Source organism: Populus alba, chromosome 10, assembly GCF_005239225.2.
Source record: "Populus alba chromosome 10, ASM523922v2, whole genome shotgun sequence".
Taxonomy (NCBI): Eukaryota; Viridiplantae; Streptophyta; class Magnoliopsida; order Malpighiales; family Salicaceae; genus Populus; species Populus alba.
In genome coordinates, this window is record NC_133293.1 from 9,062,533 (window position 1) to 9,080,631 (window position 18,099).

At 31.0% G+C, this 18,099-nt stretch overlaps 1 protein-coding gene across 1 annotated transcript; it reads left to right on the plus strand.

Annotated features, from left to right (window-relative positions):
• The first annotated feature begins 7,425 nt into the window (after positions 1 to 7,425).
• On the plus strand, positions 7,426 to 8,244 carry LOC118048838 (ethylene-responsive transcription factor ERF098-like). Its single transcript, XM_035058662.2, has one exon. It carries the CDS (start codon positions 7,531 to 7,533, stop codon positions 7,975 to 7,977), a length of 447 nt encoding a protein of 148 aa, XP_034914553.1. The 5' UTR covers positions 7,426 to 7,530; the 3' UTR covers positions 7,978 to 8,244.
• Positions 8,245 to 18,099: the final 9,855 nt, after the last annotated feature.

Below are 18,099 nucleotides of genomic sequence, written 5' to 3' on the forward strand. Positions count from 1 at the left end.
ATTTGGTTACCATAAGGTTATTGGAAAACTGAGATAAAGGTTTGTTTACTTTTAAAAAAAATACCCTAAACACCTACATAAACAACAAAAATTCAAACAACAAGAAAATCAATTAATAACCTAGAAATCAAGCTGAATTAAAAAAAAAATCTCTTTAGCTCAGATTTACATTCACAAACAATGGAAAGGGCAAAAAACACTTAGAGGAACCCCTCATTGAATGGAACACATTGACACCAAAATTGACTTCTTTCATTATTGAAATCAATGACAATCAAAACTCTTTTCAACAGAATCTAACGACTCTCTTTCTCCTCTCTCAAATTAGAAACTAAAAAACAAGGAAAATTTTTGTATTAAAATTAAATTTTAGAAAATTAAAGGGACTAAAAATTGATCATTTGAAAAGTAGAAGGACTAAAGTGATTTTTTAATACCAATTTTGAAACCCCAACCTAGTTTTGCTGCCCCTTTTCACTTTACTTCTCTTTCTTTCAATTCTGCTACTAGTTAACAAACCAAAAGTAACTACATATCAATTTTGCAATTGAATGACTCAATCGAGGAGAAAAAAATATTTAATGATTTAAATAAAAAAAAAATCACCGCTTCAATCCACGGGGAATTATTAAGAGAGTGCACTTTATTTTCACCTCACCTCTTAGTTCTTTACTAGCTATAGGGCCCGTGCTAGGCTGCTGGTTGCATTTAACCTTTTTTTTGCTTACATCAAAAAAATATTCAAGTGGTGAGAAAAATTTTTGGTGGCCAATGTGTTAATACTGAAATCTCTTCATCTATTTCCTTACTTATATTTAATCAAATAAATAAATATAATGAAGTGAGCATCTCATATTTATATTTAATTAATCAATTTAATTTTATTAAAAAATAAAATATCTTTTTAAAAAAGTTAATTTTAACAAAGAACAATAAATAAAAAGACTTGAGATAACTCAAGTCATTTTTAAAATTATTAAAAAATCATACAGAAAGAAAATAAAAAATAATAATGCAACACAATCTCCAATTAAATAAATATTGAAGGATGAACTTATTTTAAATAAAACAAATAGTAATTAAAATAAAATAAGACCAATTCTAAAGGAAAAATAAATTGAAAAACTACTTTGAGAATTTGTAGATAAAATTCCATGCCTCCATTTCCTTGAAAAATCACGATCAAACCCTATTTTTTCTTTTCATTGTTATATGCTTCATCTCTTGCTTCTATCTCTTATACAAAAAGAAAAATAAAATAAAATAAAAGAACTCACAGTTCATCATAGTATGTCTGACCTCTTTTAGTTTTTATTATTATTATTATTTTCTATATATATATATATATATATATATATATATGTGTGTGTGTGCGCGCGCGCGCGCGCGCGTGTGTGTTCATCCTTAATTTTTTTTAAAAAATAAAAGGTTGGTGAAACAAAACTAGAATTATGTTGATAACACACGTTGTGTAGAAATGAATAGATTGTTGAGCTGATTCAAACACCGCCTTTTAATTTCAATGTTTGGCCGTCGAGCACCACTGGAAGCAATGCTCAAAGAGTACAACCACTACTCAACCATTTTTTTTAAAAATAATATTTATATTTGTAAAATTATAATATTGTCTCTTTATTACTCGATAATAACAAAAAATTCAAAGAAAAATACAAAAATATTCCTAGATGTAAGTTAAAGTCATTTCACGGTACTTGAGAAAAAAAAAATACAAAAACACCCATGGACACCAGTTTCAAAAGATTTTAATTTTAAAGATAGAATAGTAATTTATTTATGCATTATAAATGTGAAAATACTGAATTTACCCTTTTTAATCTTAAAATAACTAATATATCCATGTGAAATTATTGAATTACCATCTATAACTAGTTATTTAATTTTGTTCGGGAAAAGAGGCAAAACACCATGCTTTTTAGAGTAATTTCTTACATCGTTGTAGTGTAGATTTTGTTCTCTCTTATCCACTGATAGATCCTTGGCAATGATGTGGGAACAAACAACAAGACATGCTTAAATGCATGCACTTTGAAAGGTGGGAGACACCTATGATGTCAGATGTCATTTTCTATCAATTTAAAACAAGAATCAGTAACAGTAAAAGTTCTTCCCGAGTAAACTTTGATCGAGAGCCTACGCTTTTCAATTCTTCATTTATTTATTTTTGTAAATCAGTTCCACTCTTTCAAGTTGTAACATCGATCATGGCATATATTCCACGGTTAACAGAGGCTTCAAAACATTCTTAGCAGATTAAAGCAAATTTAATAAAGAGCGAATCAACAAAAAGGGTGAGATTAATTGAATCAGTACTCAATACATTAATCAATAGCTTAAAGATTCAAACTCTCACTGTTTCAGGGTACATGAACCGGAAACTAAGCCTGAAAAATGTATATAAATAATGTAAATAACTGAGAAAAAAAAAAAACTTATATCAGTTGAGTTTTGCTTCAATGAAGTGAGTATTAAATTTTTTTTTTATATATATATTTTTGAATTGTTTGGATGTTTTGATGTAATAAAATAAATTTTAAGAAATTATTTTAATATATATTTTTTTTTAAAAAAATACTTTTAAAAAACAATTTAATATACAAATAGCAATTTCTATCTCTATCTCAGACATCCCCGAAGTCAAAACCATAGTGCAGAATAATTAGTTGCAAGGTATGTGTCCATTACTGTGACAATTTCATGAGTTCAATCTTGATACTCTCTCTATCCAACCCCATCAACCTCGAATCCTTTATGCTGTTCACATTATAAACAAGCTTAAAGAAATATTTTTCAATGCTACGTCTTTTTTTGTTTGGGACGATGAAAAAGAAAGACTTCTCATCTTTTATGGCTGGGATCAATGTACCTACGATCTCGATAAGGTAGGTGGCAAATCATAGTTTTTATCTTATTAAGGTTAATTGTTTTTTTTTTTTTTGTAATCTTGTGATTTACCAGTAGAAAAGCGTAAGAATTACTAAAATGTTAATTTGATCAAGAATCTAATCGATTGAATTCCCGAGAAGAGGTGAATTATGCACCGCCGCCTCTAAGAATATTTTTTTAATATGCACGTGGACTAATTAAAGATTTGGAGCCACCAGTCGCAACACGTCTCACTTTTCTTTGTATAGAGTTGATTATCAGTCAAGTCATGCTCAAAAAATTATATTAGTCAAGTTCAAAATTTTGTGTCTTCAATTTGATCCAAACTTGAAGAATTATAGCTCAATTTAGATTGTTCTAGAAAACCTTAGGAACACCAGTAGCTTTATCCTACACTTCTCCAATTTGCTTACGTTGTGCTCATAGAATTGGCTTCGACTTCTTCTACTTGAGGATTTAAAATTGTTTATTTTTATCTTCATTTGAAATTGAATTTTCTTAAGTTTTGTCTTCAGGGTTTTTTGTTTAGTTTATGAAGCAGTTTTTGACTCGTAATTAAGATTCAAATTGAAGAATTGAAAAAACAAATGAAGAAAAAGACGAGATATGGCTGGATTGGGCTGGCTCGGCACTTGAAGCTGTATCCCTGAATGATCTTCGATCGCCTCCTCGAGAATTGAGATTCCATGCCCGGAAAACTTTTGGGCATGGACATCCATACAAAGTTGACCACTAGTGTTTGATTTTAATTCAAATTGTGATAACTTGTTCTGGAAAAGTATACTATCATTTTAAATTGATGTGTGGAAGAATCATTATTATAGAACCAAGGGGTTGGTAGGCAAAGGCTCGTTAAATTCGAAATCTGAAGTTCGAATCTTGTAATTGGTTTGGCGTAGAAGTTGCACTATCACATTTCGGGGCATAAAATAATTCCTGTTTATGGGCTGGGTTTAAAGCCCAAGATTGATTAGACATCTTTCCATGTTAGAAAATTGGGGTGCGTGTTCGTTAGAAATTAGAATTTGATAACTCATGATTTGGATGGCCAAATTAAATTGATTTATATCAATAGTATATTTGTGTGCATACGCAGATAAGGTTTTTTTTTTTTTTTTTAAGATATGTAACCTCTAATAAATTTATTGTTATACAATATTTTATAAAATTGATTTATCGGCTTTAATAAATAATAAAAAAACAAGTTAAAATATTAACACACTAATTATTATTTTAGATTACAGTTTTCTAGCTAATAATAAGATTTTTTCTTGAGTAACAAACTCAACTCAATCATTTACAGAATTATTTTAATTTAGTTCATATTACCAGACTAGCATATATATACATTTTTTCTAATATCAGGGCATATTATCTAAATACAAAAATAAATGGTTTTGATATACTTTTTTCACATGTAAAAGATTTTAATACACAGTAAATGTGAAAAATTAAAAGATAAGTTCATATACCAGATTACATGAGAATCCACTATAATTTTTAAAAAACCTCTTATTAATTCCGCAAACATTTATGAGGGGCTAATTTATAATTTCTTAAGGAATATACAATCAAAATGATTTATATAAAAATAAGGATAAAAATAAATTCTAAGATCCAGTTTATTTTTGCGTTTTAAAAATATTTTTGAAAAACTTTTAAAAATATTATTTTTTTCCTTGCTTTAAATTAATATATTTTTTGTTTTTAAATAATTTTGATATTTGATATCAAAAATATTTTTTAAAAAATAATTAAAATCATTATTCTAAAGTGGCTCTATCATGAACCACTACGTATAGTGTATTGGGAAGTAGAGGTTCTATGATATATCCTATCTTTAAGTTTCTATGAGGCTTGTCTGACTACTTAAAAAGTTAGCTAATAAACCAGGAGGCTTCTCTCTACCCACAAATAATTAATTGTTGAGATTCAGACTTCCTTATTCTCATAAACATTGAATGATGTAGATATCTTTAAGCTTCTCCTTTCTTTAATAGATTGTTTATTCTAGGCTTCTTACTTTAAAAAAAAAATTGATTATGTTCTTGACTTCCTTGCGCCTTTAGAAGATGATGACTATGGAGTCTTTATATTTTAAAGTGACAACACAATTTTGCTCATTCGACTCTACGTGTTAAAATCAATAAATTCGTTTGAATAAACCTTCTAATTTCTTTATTGAAAAAAGTATTTGCTCATTCAAATATATGTGATAAAACATTTTATGCTCATTCAGAAAATTATGTTCTAATCTAACTTAGATTCTTTTAGGTTCTCAAATTACCATAAAAATACTTTAGTTTTAAAAGTGCTTTAAAAGTAGGTAGACTACATACTAGAACCTCGGAGGCTCATGGGTCACCAGACTCATGATACATAAAAAAATACTAGTTATATAATTCGCGCAATGCTATAGGTTATTTTTTTTGTATAAAAAAATATTAAAAAAAACTAAAATTTAAAAATTTTGGGTTTTTTCGTAAAACTATACTCAAGAATCTTGGATTTGACTGCAACGCCTGATCTAAGAGTAATATTTATAATATTAATAATAACATTAAACTTGCATGATCCAAGTTTAAGTGAGCCTGTCTGCAACACCAAATCCAAGAATATTGGATGTGGGTTTTGCTATAAGGTCGTGTCATAAAAGTATGATACTTAAATAGATTAATTAAAAAAAACAAAGAAAAAAATCAATAGGAAGAAAAAAAAACTAATAAGGAAAAAGAAAAAAAAATGAATTAATTGGGTTAACCCTTTAAACCAGGTTATCCCGTAAAACCTGAGATTCGCGTCATGAAAGTTTGATAACTAAATCGAAAAAAAATGACTGGTTTACCCAGAATTAACTGGGTTAACCCATCAAACCAAGTTAACCCGTCAAGCCCAAGATACGTGACATGAAAGTCTGATAATTAAATAGAAAAAAAAAATAACTTTAACAAACTAAACTAAATGAAAAAAATAATTAAAAAAAATCCGGATTAACTCATCAAATCAGGTTAACCTATTAAACCCGGGATCCATAAAATAATTTTATTCTTGCAACACATCAGATTGAAGAGCCATGGATACAAATAAATTGAACCAAAAAAATCTCATAAAATGGGACCAAAAGAACCCCTCAAAGTGGACCTAGAAAATCCTTTAAAAAGAAAAAACTCAAAATACACCTAAAAAACATGGGTTCAAGTGTGGTAACACGAGCCCAAATAGGATATACGTCCACCCACCAAGAGCATTGGACGAATACCTATATAGGGTGTATACCACTGCCATTGGGGGGTTACTAATTGATCAAAATAAAATAGACCCCCCTACCCCTAAAAGTGGACAAAAAAATTCATTAAAAGAGGAAAAAAAACCCAAACAACATCTAATGAATATGGAATCGAGTAAGTAGCCCAAGCCTATACACCTAGTAGCCCAAGCCTATGCACCTAATGCAAAGGTGCATAGGCGCCATGTAAGGCGTACGCCCATGCAGTGCACTGGGCGCATACCTATGCAGGGCATATGCTCATGCAATGCATAGGTGTATACTCATTTGGTGTTGGGCATGCACCCTAACGCTCTCTTGGGCTTGAGTTATCTTGCTCGAGCCTAGTGTGTTTGAATCCTGGTAACGTGTTAGGACCTACTTTCACCTCTAATGGATTTGAGCACTTTCCTTAAATACAACACTCATCAAAGAATTTTTCTCGAACCCAATATGAGTCCCTCAATATTTATACTAATTTAAGACATATTATTTAAGTAGGATATAACTTAAAGCATCACAAAGATAAAAATTACATTTCACCCTTTTTTTTCTTCATAAAAGAACAAGACTCATGAGCTATAAATATTCCATGAATTCTTCATGTACTACGTTCACAATCTCTTCATTTTTAATATTTTCAATATATATATTTATAGAGCTTGTCTTGCTAAAACACCATTACACTTTCTCTCTCCACAAAGTTATTGACTTTATTATTAAAGAGTTATCATGTCCATTAAATAAAACATTTTATAGGAACCAGCTACTAATCATCTGACTTACCAAATTACTACTACAATTACCAATCAATTAACTTATTAGGCACCACTTGCTACTACTATAATTACAGGTCATCATGGCTTACTAGATGTCACCCACTATTAGTTACCAGCCCCTTAAACTTTTCATATCAAGGAAGAACAAATCAGTTTAATTGAATTAAAAGATTAACTAATTATCCAATACATCAATCAATTTTATTATAAAACATTTTAAATTTTAGGAATTATCAAAGAGGCAAGAATCAGAACCATCAAATTAAGTAACATATCTATACAAAGAGATTTATTACACTTTTAAAATTCCATTATAGGAAAAGTCCACCAATCGAATATGTAGATTGCTCGATGCGAGAACCTTCCTAGAAGTTGGTATGTTTTTTATTCTTCTTTAATTTTTATTTTATTTTTTTTATTAAAAAAAACTCTAGATCTAGATATTTTCAAACCACGTTCTGGAAAATTCAAACATCTATCGTCAGATAGGACCTCAGCTCCGAAATACATATATAGGCATTCACCGAATAATATGACACAAATACGACCATCTTTGTCAAGAACCAAATTTGAAACAAGGGCATGGAAGAGCCTGATAAAGGGAAGGAAAAGGAGTTGAAAGGGAGAGAAGAGGTTCGATACCGGGGTGTTCGAAGGAGACCTTGGGGAAAATTTGCGGCGGAAATACGAGACCCATCAAGGCAGGGAGCCAGGTTATGGTTAGGGACATTTGATACGGCAGAGGAGGCAGCTCGTGCTTATGATAGAGCTGCATTTAGCATGAGAGGTCATCTTGCAATCCTCAACTTTCCTAATGATTATCTCTCTCAAGTGATAGGATCTTCTCCTCGTCGTCCACCAGTTTCATCATCTAGTAGTGATGTTGGTGCAAGCAAGAGTTTTCAGAGGGGAAGCTCATCAAGTGACGGACAAGGAAAGCAAGTTATCGAGTTTGAGTACTTGGATGATAAGATTTTGGAGGAGCTTCTTGAAACAGAAGAGGAGAAGAAGAAACGGCAGCAAGATTGAGTTTTAGTTTTTTCTGTGCCTGTTCCTTTCTTTTTTTTGTTCATGATTTAAGCTTATTCAAGAATTTTTTTCAAGAAAAATCTCTATGATTTTCATATTATTAGTTCTTACTTCCACAAGATGAATAAGATTCTTAGGGATCCATGAGTTACGCAACTACTGGGGAGAAATGGCGTGCCTAAATTAGCTGACAACGATAAATTTGGTATGGAATTCTTGAAATTTACATGTATGATACCTTGCCCCTTGGACTCAAAAATATGTTGAGCTGCTCACTCGTTGCCCCTCTTCAGCCGAGGGAGAGATCACCCATGCAATACGGACCTTTTTCTCACCAACCCAGTAAATGTAATTTTAATTCCTAAGCTCATAGCCTTAGCTTCTTTTGGTTTAGGAATTGAAATCCTACCAAATCAAACCAAAACTGTATAGAATGAAGTATTCTTAGCAGTTGGTTAGTTTGACGAATAAAGATCAAATCTTGCTCATATTCTCTCTGTCTCAAAGTTATTGTCCTATACATGTCCCAAAACTATTGCGTGTTATCAAACAATTAAACTATTAATTACTTGATTTTACTATTATATTTGTAATTATAACTTTCTATTCGAATTCCTTCAATCCATGTTTTGCGAGATTGTAAATGGACCGAGAGTGTGCGGCTCATTCTGGACATTTGAATCATGTGGATGGGTTTTTCATTTGGGATTGGGACGGGTGGCTGCATATGAATGTATTCCAAGTTGCTTGCATTGAAGACAGAATCCTTGAATTCACTTCAACCTGTTGGGTGATCTGATGTTCTCGTAATAAGGAAGTTATTCAAGGTAAACTTGCTTAATCATACTCCCAATGCAGTCAATTGAAAGATCTCTTGATAGCATGTAAACAGGCATTTGGAGATGATAGCGCGAGAACTTATTCTCAGCAACAAGGATGGATCTCTTGGGCTAAACCTCCACGAGATTTTATTAAGGTGAGTGCCGATGGAAGTTCTTTGGTTAATCTGGGCAAAGCTGGCATGGCGGACCATGGCTGATTTAATCCGAGGTGAAGAAGGCAATTGGATCATGGGTGATTTTGCTATCCTTTGTACCAAAAAAACCCGATTTCTTTCTCTTATTTATATTCAAATACGGTAATTTGAAAATAATTGATATTTTATGCTATTAATTGCACTTTGGATGAAAAATTAAATGATATTGAAACTTTGAGACGGAAGGAGTATATGAAATGCAAGACTAAAGAGAAGAAGAGACATTCCAAATGTTTGGAATCATTTTTACGGTACAAAACATGCTTCACTATAGAAGAGAAAAACTAAACAGCAGATCACCTAGGTTTACGATTATTGAGTTTCTTAACCACTGGTTATCTAATAGGCCATGAAGATTTCATAAGCTTTTCATCTTTTGCATCTGGATTTTCTTCACATTTGGGTTCTGTGTGTTTCTCTCATGTTCATCGCGATGCAAACTATATAGCAGATGGTTTTGCAAAACAAGGTATGACTACTATAAGTTGTGAATGTGTAGCGTTGCTTTGATCTTCATTTGCTCCATAATCAATTCCTACCTTCTCATCTTGAGTTATTGTCATTGATGCTGTTTAGGTTGTTGGCTTGCTTGATAGTAATGGATAGTACAGAAGAATTTATAGCATGGACATAAAACTGTATCATATGTTTATGTGGTGTTCTAGTTATGCATTTTCTCTCGGTTTATAATAACTGCTGACCCATAAATTTGCAGATTTGTTAATCTGTATTAATTCCACTGTCAATAATTTAGTTTCTATATAATGAAACCAGTGGTGAAATTTATATATATTGATGAAGGTCTGGTGTGTGAGAACGGATAGCTCGTTGTTTTGCACTCCCACTGACGGCTGGAGAAGAGAGAGGGACATAACCCGAGTTTGTATTATGTTAGACATCAGCTCAGGTAAAAATGAATGCAGAAAAAGAAAATTCAGGCATATATAGTTGAAGAAACTAAGATGATTCAGGCTGAGTTCCAGCTTGAAAAAGAAAAATGTAAATCTCAAAGATGTTCTTATCAAATATATATAAAACTTCAAGACTAAAAGTGTCAATAGTATATAACTAGCAATAAAAGCTCAAAAAGAATTGGAATCTTGTTGATCAACATTATGAAATGAATTTATTGTCTTCATACGATATTCTGCATCCAGTAATTTAGAGCTAATTGTTCTTTTGAAATGCGAGATCTGATGTAATGGTGGTGGCTATACAGAGGGCTGCGTGTGGTGTGATTAATCCTATTTCTGGAAGGAAAGAAGACAGTAAAGCTTGCAAGAGAACTCCTGATCATGGCGGATTCCCCGTTGAACATTTCTGGTGTTTAGATGTAGACGACATGGGCACAATGGTGGATTGGTTTATTTAAATTTCAGTTTTTGGTTTATTAACCAAATAATTTAGTGTCTCCTTTCGCTCTTTTTTCAATTTCTTTTTATATATTAATCCAATCCATATGCTGAACAAACCTGTATATTTTCATGCTCTTCAACTTGAACAGCAATAAGTAATGCCTATGCACACGGCTAATACCTATTTGTTTGTTATAAAGTAATTTGTTTTGGTTTTAAAGGGTTTTTTTTTTTAATAAAAAGTAAATTCTTGTAAAATATATTATTTTTTAATATTTAACAATAACATCAAAGTAAAATAAAAAATATTTTCAGTATTTGACTATAAAAAATAAAAAAGAGATATTAAAACTGTAATGGTGGGGAAAAAATAATTTATTATATCATATATTTATAATACTTTATTTTATAAAATGTTACTAACACACACACACACATATATATTCTAGACTTCTTTTTTTTATCCTTTAAGCATTAGAAAATAAATATAAATTTTTTTTTTGAAATAATAAATTTTGAGTAGAGTTTTGACTAACTAACTTTATAAAAATAGTGGAATTTTTATTTTTACTAAACATTTTTTTGGTGTTGGAGAAGATTGAAAATAAGTTTTTTATTTTTTCAATAATACCCTATTTTTACAGCACAATTTAATGATTCAAAATGTATAATTATTGTATAATATGACATATTTTGTATTATAATATATTTTCTAGCTACATTATCTAAATTAAAGTATAAATACAATAAAATATCAAATTAATATATTTTTATATTGTATATTAATATATAATAATTTATTATTTCATATATAAATATATTAGTAATTTATTATTTTCTAATAATATGATATTTTAAAGTGTTTTATTAATGTCTTTACCACTTTAGTTCAGTTCTTAAGTACATGTTTTCCACTTTCTTAAATTATAAAACACTTTCTCATTTTTCTGTTATTAAAAAGTGAATTTTATTAACTTTTTTTTTATATAATGTTATAAAACATGAGGCTGTCAATTCAAGAAAGTATTGTTTTTTTATTTCAAAAGCGCTTTTAAAAAAATTAAAAAAATATATATTTTTACTTTAAATTAATATATTTTTTTGGTATTTTTAGATCATTTTGATGTTCTGATTTCAAAAATAACTTTTAAAAAATAAAGAAATATATTATTTTGATATATTTCTAATTAAAAAGCATTTTGAAAAGTAATCGTAATCACACTCCCACCAAACAGGCCAGATCAAATTTCTGCTTTGGGTTGCCACCTTATTAAAATTTAAACTTGTTTTTCTTGTAGTCTTTTCATATTGGTAAATTGCTCTTAGGCTATGTTTGTTAATGCGGTGGATTCCACGTTTGCGGTGAACCACAATTAATATTTGTTTGGTAATGCTAAAACACATTTTACTGTTCACGTGGAATCCATATAAAATTTGTTTAAACTGCAGGTTTGCGGAAAGCAGTTCTCAACTGCTTTCCGCAAACCTACGGACAGTGGAGAGTGAAACTACACTGTTCACGTGAATAGTGGAGTTCACTGTTCTGGCCAAACCGGGTCCGCTTCAAAGTTAAATGCATTGAACCAAGTCTGATTCAGTTAATAAAAAATTATTTTTATTTTTATTTTTATTTGTGTTTTATTCGAAAAAATTTGAAGAAGATCGCTTGATGACGTAACATTTGCAGAATTTGATCGCAATCTCAATTTTGTTCATGATTATATGTTACCTAATGTTGTTGCGCGCTTAAGAAACCAAGGAATTTATAGTCCTTATCAGATGGATTTCGTACGTGATGAAATTATAAATAGTTTAATGGAACAATAAAAAATATTTGATATAAGTATTATTTATTTAATAATGTAATAGCAATAGTTAAATCTATAATATTTAAATTAAAAACTATCAATATTAATACATATATTTTTTAATTATTTTTATAATCTCAATTTGAAAAACAATTTTTTAACTAAACACGTTAAATTACTTTTTTTATTCAACCTTAATTTCAATCACAGTTTTAACCAAATATATATATAAATACTAAACCAACTTTAATTAAAAATACTTTTTATAAAATAATATTTTCCAAATCATAATAAATAAATAAATAAACTATTACAATACTAAAAACACTCAAGCTGGATCTTTTGGCCTCACATTAATTTTTATATGGGCTAAGCATGCTCTAAATTTAGGACCTATCGAGAAACAAAGGAATGAACCACCAGATAGGCCAGCGCTTCCTAGTTTGGATTTCCTTATTGTTCAAATTTTTGCTAAACTATGTCCAATACAAAATTATAACAACAAAAACCATGGGAATATCACAGCTATGGATGCCTTCTAGAAGGCTAGGAATATTCCAACAATGATATTTTCGAGGGACCGCTTATGCATGCTAATCCCGTTTATAAAATGTAATCAAATTGAAACGATCGATAAATACTCAGGCGCCCGTTGGGAATTGGAATAGATTATATAGCAAGCAAACTTTTGGCAAATTGTCTGTCATTCCATGATCATTTAATCATGTACACCCACAGACAGAACTATATTGATGTACATGATCATTTAATCATCAACGTGAAATATGTTATTTCCATGGGGAGATCTTATGCTATGATCTCCAGTCTCACAGCAGGTGATATATATATATATATATATATATATATATATATATATATATATATATATAACAAAACCCTACTATTGACCATTACTTCACAAACAATTTCTTTATTTTTTTGGTTTCTAATTCCATTCAGAAACAGAGCAATGGGGTGCTATAAGGATCCCCCACTGATATACTTATTACTCCTCATGCCATGATAGCTGGTACATGTCAGCTGCACAGTTTTACGTTTTCTTACTCCTTTTCTCTTCTTGCTCTAGCAGCTCCTCAAGCAACTTATCATCCAAGCATTCGAACTCAAAAACTTGTTGCGTTGATGATGAAGAGGAAGAAGAACCTGGATAGCCTGAAGAGGAAAAGGGAGTAGAACTACTGGAGCCAACGCTAGCATTACCGGCCATATTTGGGTGCTCGTTAGGAAAATTGAGAATTGCCAAGTGCCCTCTCATTGCATAAGCTGCTCTGTCATAGGCTCTTGCTGCCTCCTCCGCCGTGTTAAAAGTCCCCAGCCACACCCTCGCCCCTTGCCTGGCTGAATCACGTATCTCCGCAGCGAATTTTCCCCATGGCCTCTTCCTGACACCTCTGTACTTGACCTCTCCTCCTTCATCCTTGCTCTTTGTTTTGTCCTCGTCCATGATCGATGTTGGTTTTATTTTTGTTTTGTTTTCGGTTTCCGTCTGTTTTTTGCATGGCTATAGTTCACCTGGAAATAGCTTTTTATATGGGTGCCAAAAGCCAGGCTTGGCAGGGTTAGAAGGTCAACAACATTTGTCCACGTGAAGAAAGTCTCATGGTCCTACTTATTCACACGTGTGAATCAGAAAGTTCTACATGGAGAGTTTTGGTCCATTGTACCTAGATGGTCAAGGTGATGGCTTTGGAGTTTAGAACATCCTTTTCAGTGCTCTTTTAACTTTATTATGCTTGTTTGCAAATTGTTAATTATATATGAAAAAATTAAAAATTGGAAGGGGATTCTGTTCCGGTGATCACAGGTTACATATGAACGATGACATCATTTGCATCATCGCTCTTCTCCTATTTTCTTTATCATTAATTAATTTGAAAGCTTATCTTCTTCTTTTTTTCTATTGTTTTTAGCTTTGATTCCATTGTTGATTCTGACTGTAAAATACATGTTTCTGCATTTCCAAGATGAATTCTTGTATCTCTGTCAACAAAAAGAATAAAATAATCCTTATATATCAAATCAAATATATATCTCTTATCAATTTTAGGGTCTGTATAGTTGTTGATTTGATTAAGAAGGTTATTAATGAGACATGTGTGATTTGCAAAGTAAATAGCAAGGAACAGGACTTGGGTTAGTTTTAATTATGCGTTGTCTGAAGAATCATAAGAAACTCGGCGTCGGCAATTATCTAATTCAAGGCTCTAGCCATGGTCGGATGGGTCATTCCAAAATAATATTGTTATCATTTTATTAAAAAGTTAAAACATCATTTTGATAAAAAAAAAATATATAAATTATTCTCACTTGCGGTTTCACCAATTCCCGAGTTTACTTAATAAGTCAACCAAGTTTGATCAGATTAAATCTTATTTAGTTTAGTATAAAATCCAACCTAAAATTTTATTAAGTTCCTAAATTAACAAATTAATCTCCCGGGAAAGATTAAGTTTAATAACACCGCTAATAATGCCACTTTATTGTTCTTGATATGTAACAAAACAACAACTTTATTTGCTTGTACATTGCATGCTATGTGCAAGTGTAATGTCATATTGCATTCTAGTTAAGTTTCTTGCATTTCTATCTTCCAGTACTAGTCTGGTTTCATGAGGGGGAGTGATGCAAATTTGAAAGATGTCCCTTAAAACAAGGGGTCTACGAGCTTTTATTGTACATAGAATTTGTTTTGGAAGCACATGTCAATTATGATTAATTTTTGTTATTTCTTTCCTAGTTGGCTGTTTGTTTCCTAGTCAAATTAGTTATTTGTTTCCTAATTTATCTCCTAGATTGTAGTCCTTTGGCTAGACAATTTATTAGGGATAAAAAAAAAAGAACAAGGCGTTTTATTTTTTTTTACAATAATATTAGACTTGGAGTAATTCCTATTATAAAAAAAATTCTATGTTCTTTGTTTATTCTTCTTGGATCTCAAAATGAGGTTGAACCAAGAGGTTTTGTATTATTTAGGTATCAGAGCATTTCATGCCTATAATATGTCGAACACTCACATTCCCAACAACCCAAATCGTGAGCAGGTCAATCTACAACAACAAATCATCCACATCGTTACTATTTTGGAACAACTTTCTCACCAACTAGATGTTATGGATGAGTGTTGGGCTCGAGAGGGACTTAGATCTCCTAATAAGAAAGGGCATCATTAATTTCATAAGGATTCACTTGATGAAAATAATATGGATGATAAGGAGAATTTAGAAAATAAAGACATCAAAGAGTTTGTGAATTATCAACCTCAGTTTCAGCATAACAAAGAAGAGTTTCATTAAAACTATAATAGGTGTGGTTTGGATTATCAACCTTTTAATGAACTCACTAAGAGGATGAAGGTGGATGTGTCTGACTTTTATTGAAAATTAGAGCTTAATGCTTTTGAGGATTGGTTAATAGTCATTAAAGATTATTTTGACTGGTTTGGTGTATCGAAGGACTAAAAGGTTTGTTATGTTAGAATAAATTGGAAGGAGCATGCACAAGATTGGTGGGAAAGTGTGGAAGAACAATTATGCTTTACCCAACACCTATTAATTTCTAACTAAAAGATGAACGAACATATGAAGGAAATATATTTACCCATTGATTATGAGCAAATGATGTTTAAAAAATGTTACAAATGAGGCAATGATCTTTAAATGTGGATCAATACACGTCATTCCCATGAGCTGACTATTCATAGCAGGATTGTGGAAACTAAACAGTAAATGTTGGCTCAATACTATAATGGATTATATGGTGATCTGTGCCATAAAATGTTGATTGCATGATTAATTAATGTGGAAAAAGCATGTCAACTAGCATTACGTATTAAGAAATAATTGGGGGTTTTGAGTGGAAAACAAAAAATATCAATGGATCTAAGATTGAGGTATATGCAAACTTTTCAATCCTAAAGCCATCATTACTGTATCACAAACTAGGAAGTACAATGATGGGTGATCATAAGGGAAAATTGAAAGTTATAAGTGAAGGTCTATGGTGTTACAAATGCAAGGGGTTTAGACACTATGTTATTGTTTGTCTTACTATAAATAAGAAACTAGCCTCTATCTATGAGAAAGAATTGACAAAAATGAAAGAAATAGAGGATGAAGAAAATAAAGGGTGTACTGATGATGATGAGCATTTAAGTGCATCAAAACTACCTAGCTATGTGATTCATCTAGTATTGATTGGGACTAAGAATGAATTCAATGCTAATCATGTACCAATATCTTTCATACATGTATAGAATTTGGTGGTCGAGCATTGAACATCATTATTGATAATGATAATGGCATGAATGTGATCTTTAAAATAGTTGTGAAATGTTTGGGCTTGAAAATTAAAAAGCACCATACTCTTTATCGAATTAGTTAGATCAATGAGAATAATTTGGTTTTGGTGAAGCATCGATTTTTAGTAAAGTTCTCATTGGGAAAGAAATATTTGGACGAGGCTTGGTGCGATGTCATTCCTAGGACTGTTTGCCACATGTTATTGGAATGACCTTGACTTTATGATTAGAGGGTCTCTTATTATAGGTATACCACTATTTACTTTTTTTAATTTTAAAGGCAAGAAGTTTGTTTTGGTTTCGTTGTAGATTTCAAAATTTGAGACAATGAGAGACATTGTTCTAGTATTGATCATGCATTAGTTTTCTTGAGCTCCAGCTGAAGAGAAAATGGTGCTATTGGTGGTGAATTGTGAGGTTAAGCAAAATGATGGTTTAATTTTCATTGAGCTTGCAAGAATACTAAGGAAATTCAAAGATATTATGCCCAATGAAATGTCACACCAACTTTCACCAATGCAAGATGTACAATATGCTATTGAACTCATTTTCAGGTCATCCTTACCCAGCCTACCACATTACCGAATAAGCCCAACAGAGAATGAGAGAATTAACTAGTAAATCCAAGAAAGTTGTAGCTCTTGTATTTTTCCAGTATTACTTAAATCAAAAAAATGATGGTAGCTAAAGGATGTGCGTAGATAATCGAGCAATTAATAAAATAACAATGAAATACCAATTCCTCATTACTTAGCTTGATGACATGTTGGACTTGTTAATAATGAAATAATTCTCATATGTCCTTGTGATGAATAGAAATGACCATCAAAATGAATAAAAGATTATTCGAATGGCTAGTCATGCCCTTCAAATTAACCAATGCACCAAACATTTTCATGCATGATATAACATATATTCCCAAGCCTTTCATGGATAAATATGTCATTGTGTATTTTAATGACATTTTATTTTTCAGCAACTATCTATAGGACCATCTAATCTGTATTAAATAGGTATTGAATATTTTGAAGACTGAACAACTTTACATTAATCACACTAAGTGCTCATTCATAAAGAAGATAGTCTATTTTATTTTGCTTATCATCTTTGATTAGGGTGTTGAAGTTGATCATGCTAAAGTACAAACTATTTAAAATTGGCCTACACCTTAGGATTTCTCTAAGATTGAAGTTTTCATGGTTCAACTATATTTTATTGATAGTTTATTCAGAGTTTCAACATTATAATGGCCCCAATTATTGAATATTTAAAGGTCAAGAACTTCTTTAAGAGTGCAGCAGCCACCAAGGCTTTTATTGAAATTAAAAAGAAGATAGGAGTACAACAACCACTAAGGTTTTTATAAAAATTAAGAATAAGATAAAGCAAACACCAATTCTAAAATTGTCGTGTCTTTCTAAAGTTTATTAAGTGTCTTGTTTAATACAAAATGACTATTGCTTTTTACAGTGAAAAGCTTAATGACACTCGTTGGAAGTATTCTACATATGACATGGAATCTTATGCTTTAATTAAAGCTACTAAGCATTGATGTCCCTACTTAATCCACAGAGAGTTCATTATTTATACTGATCATAATTCTCT

Bases quoted from the DNA above. Each gene is read 5' to 3' on its own strand.
- LOC118048838 (XM_035058662.2), top strand. From the start codon at position 7,531: ATGGAAGAGCCTGATAAAGGGAAGGAAAAGGAGTTGAAAGGGAGAGAA.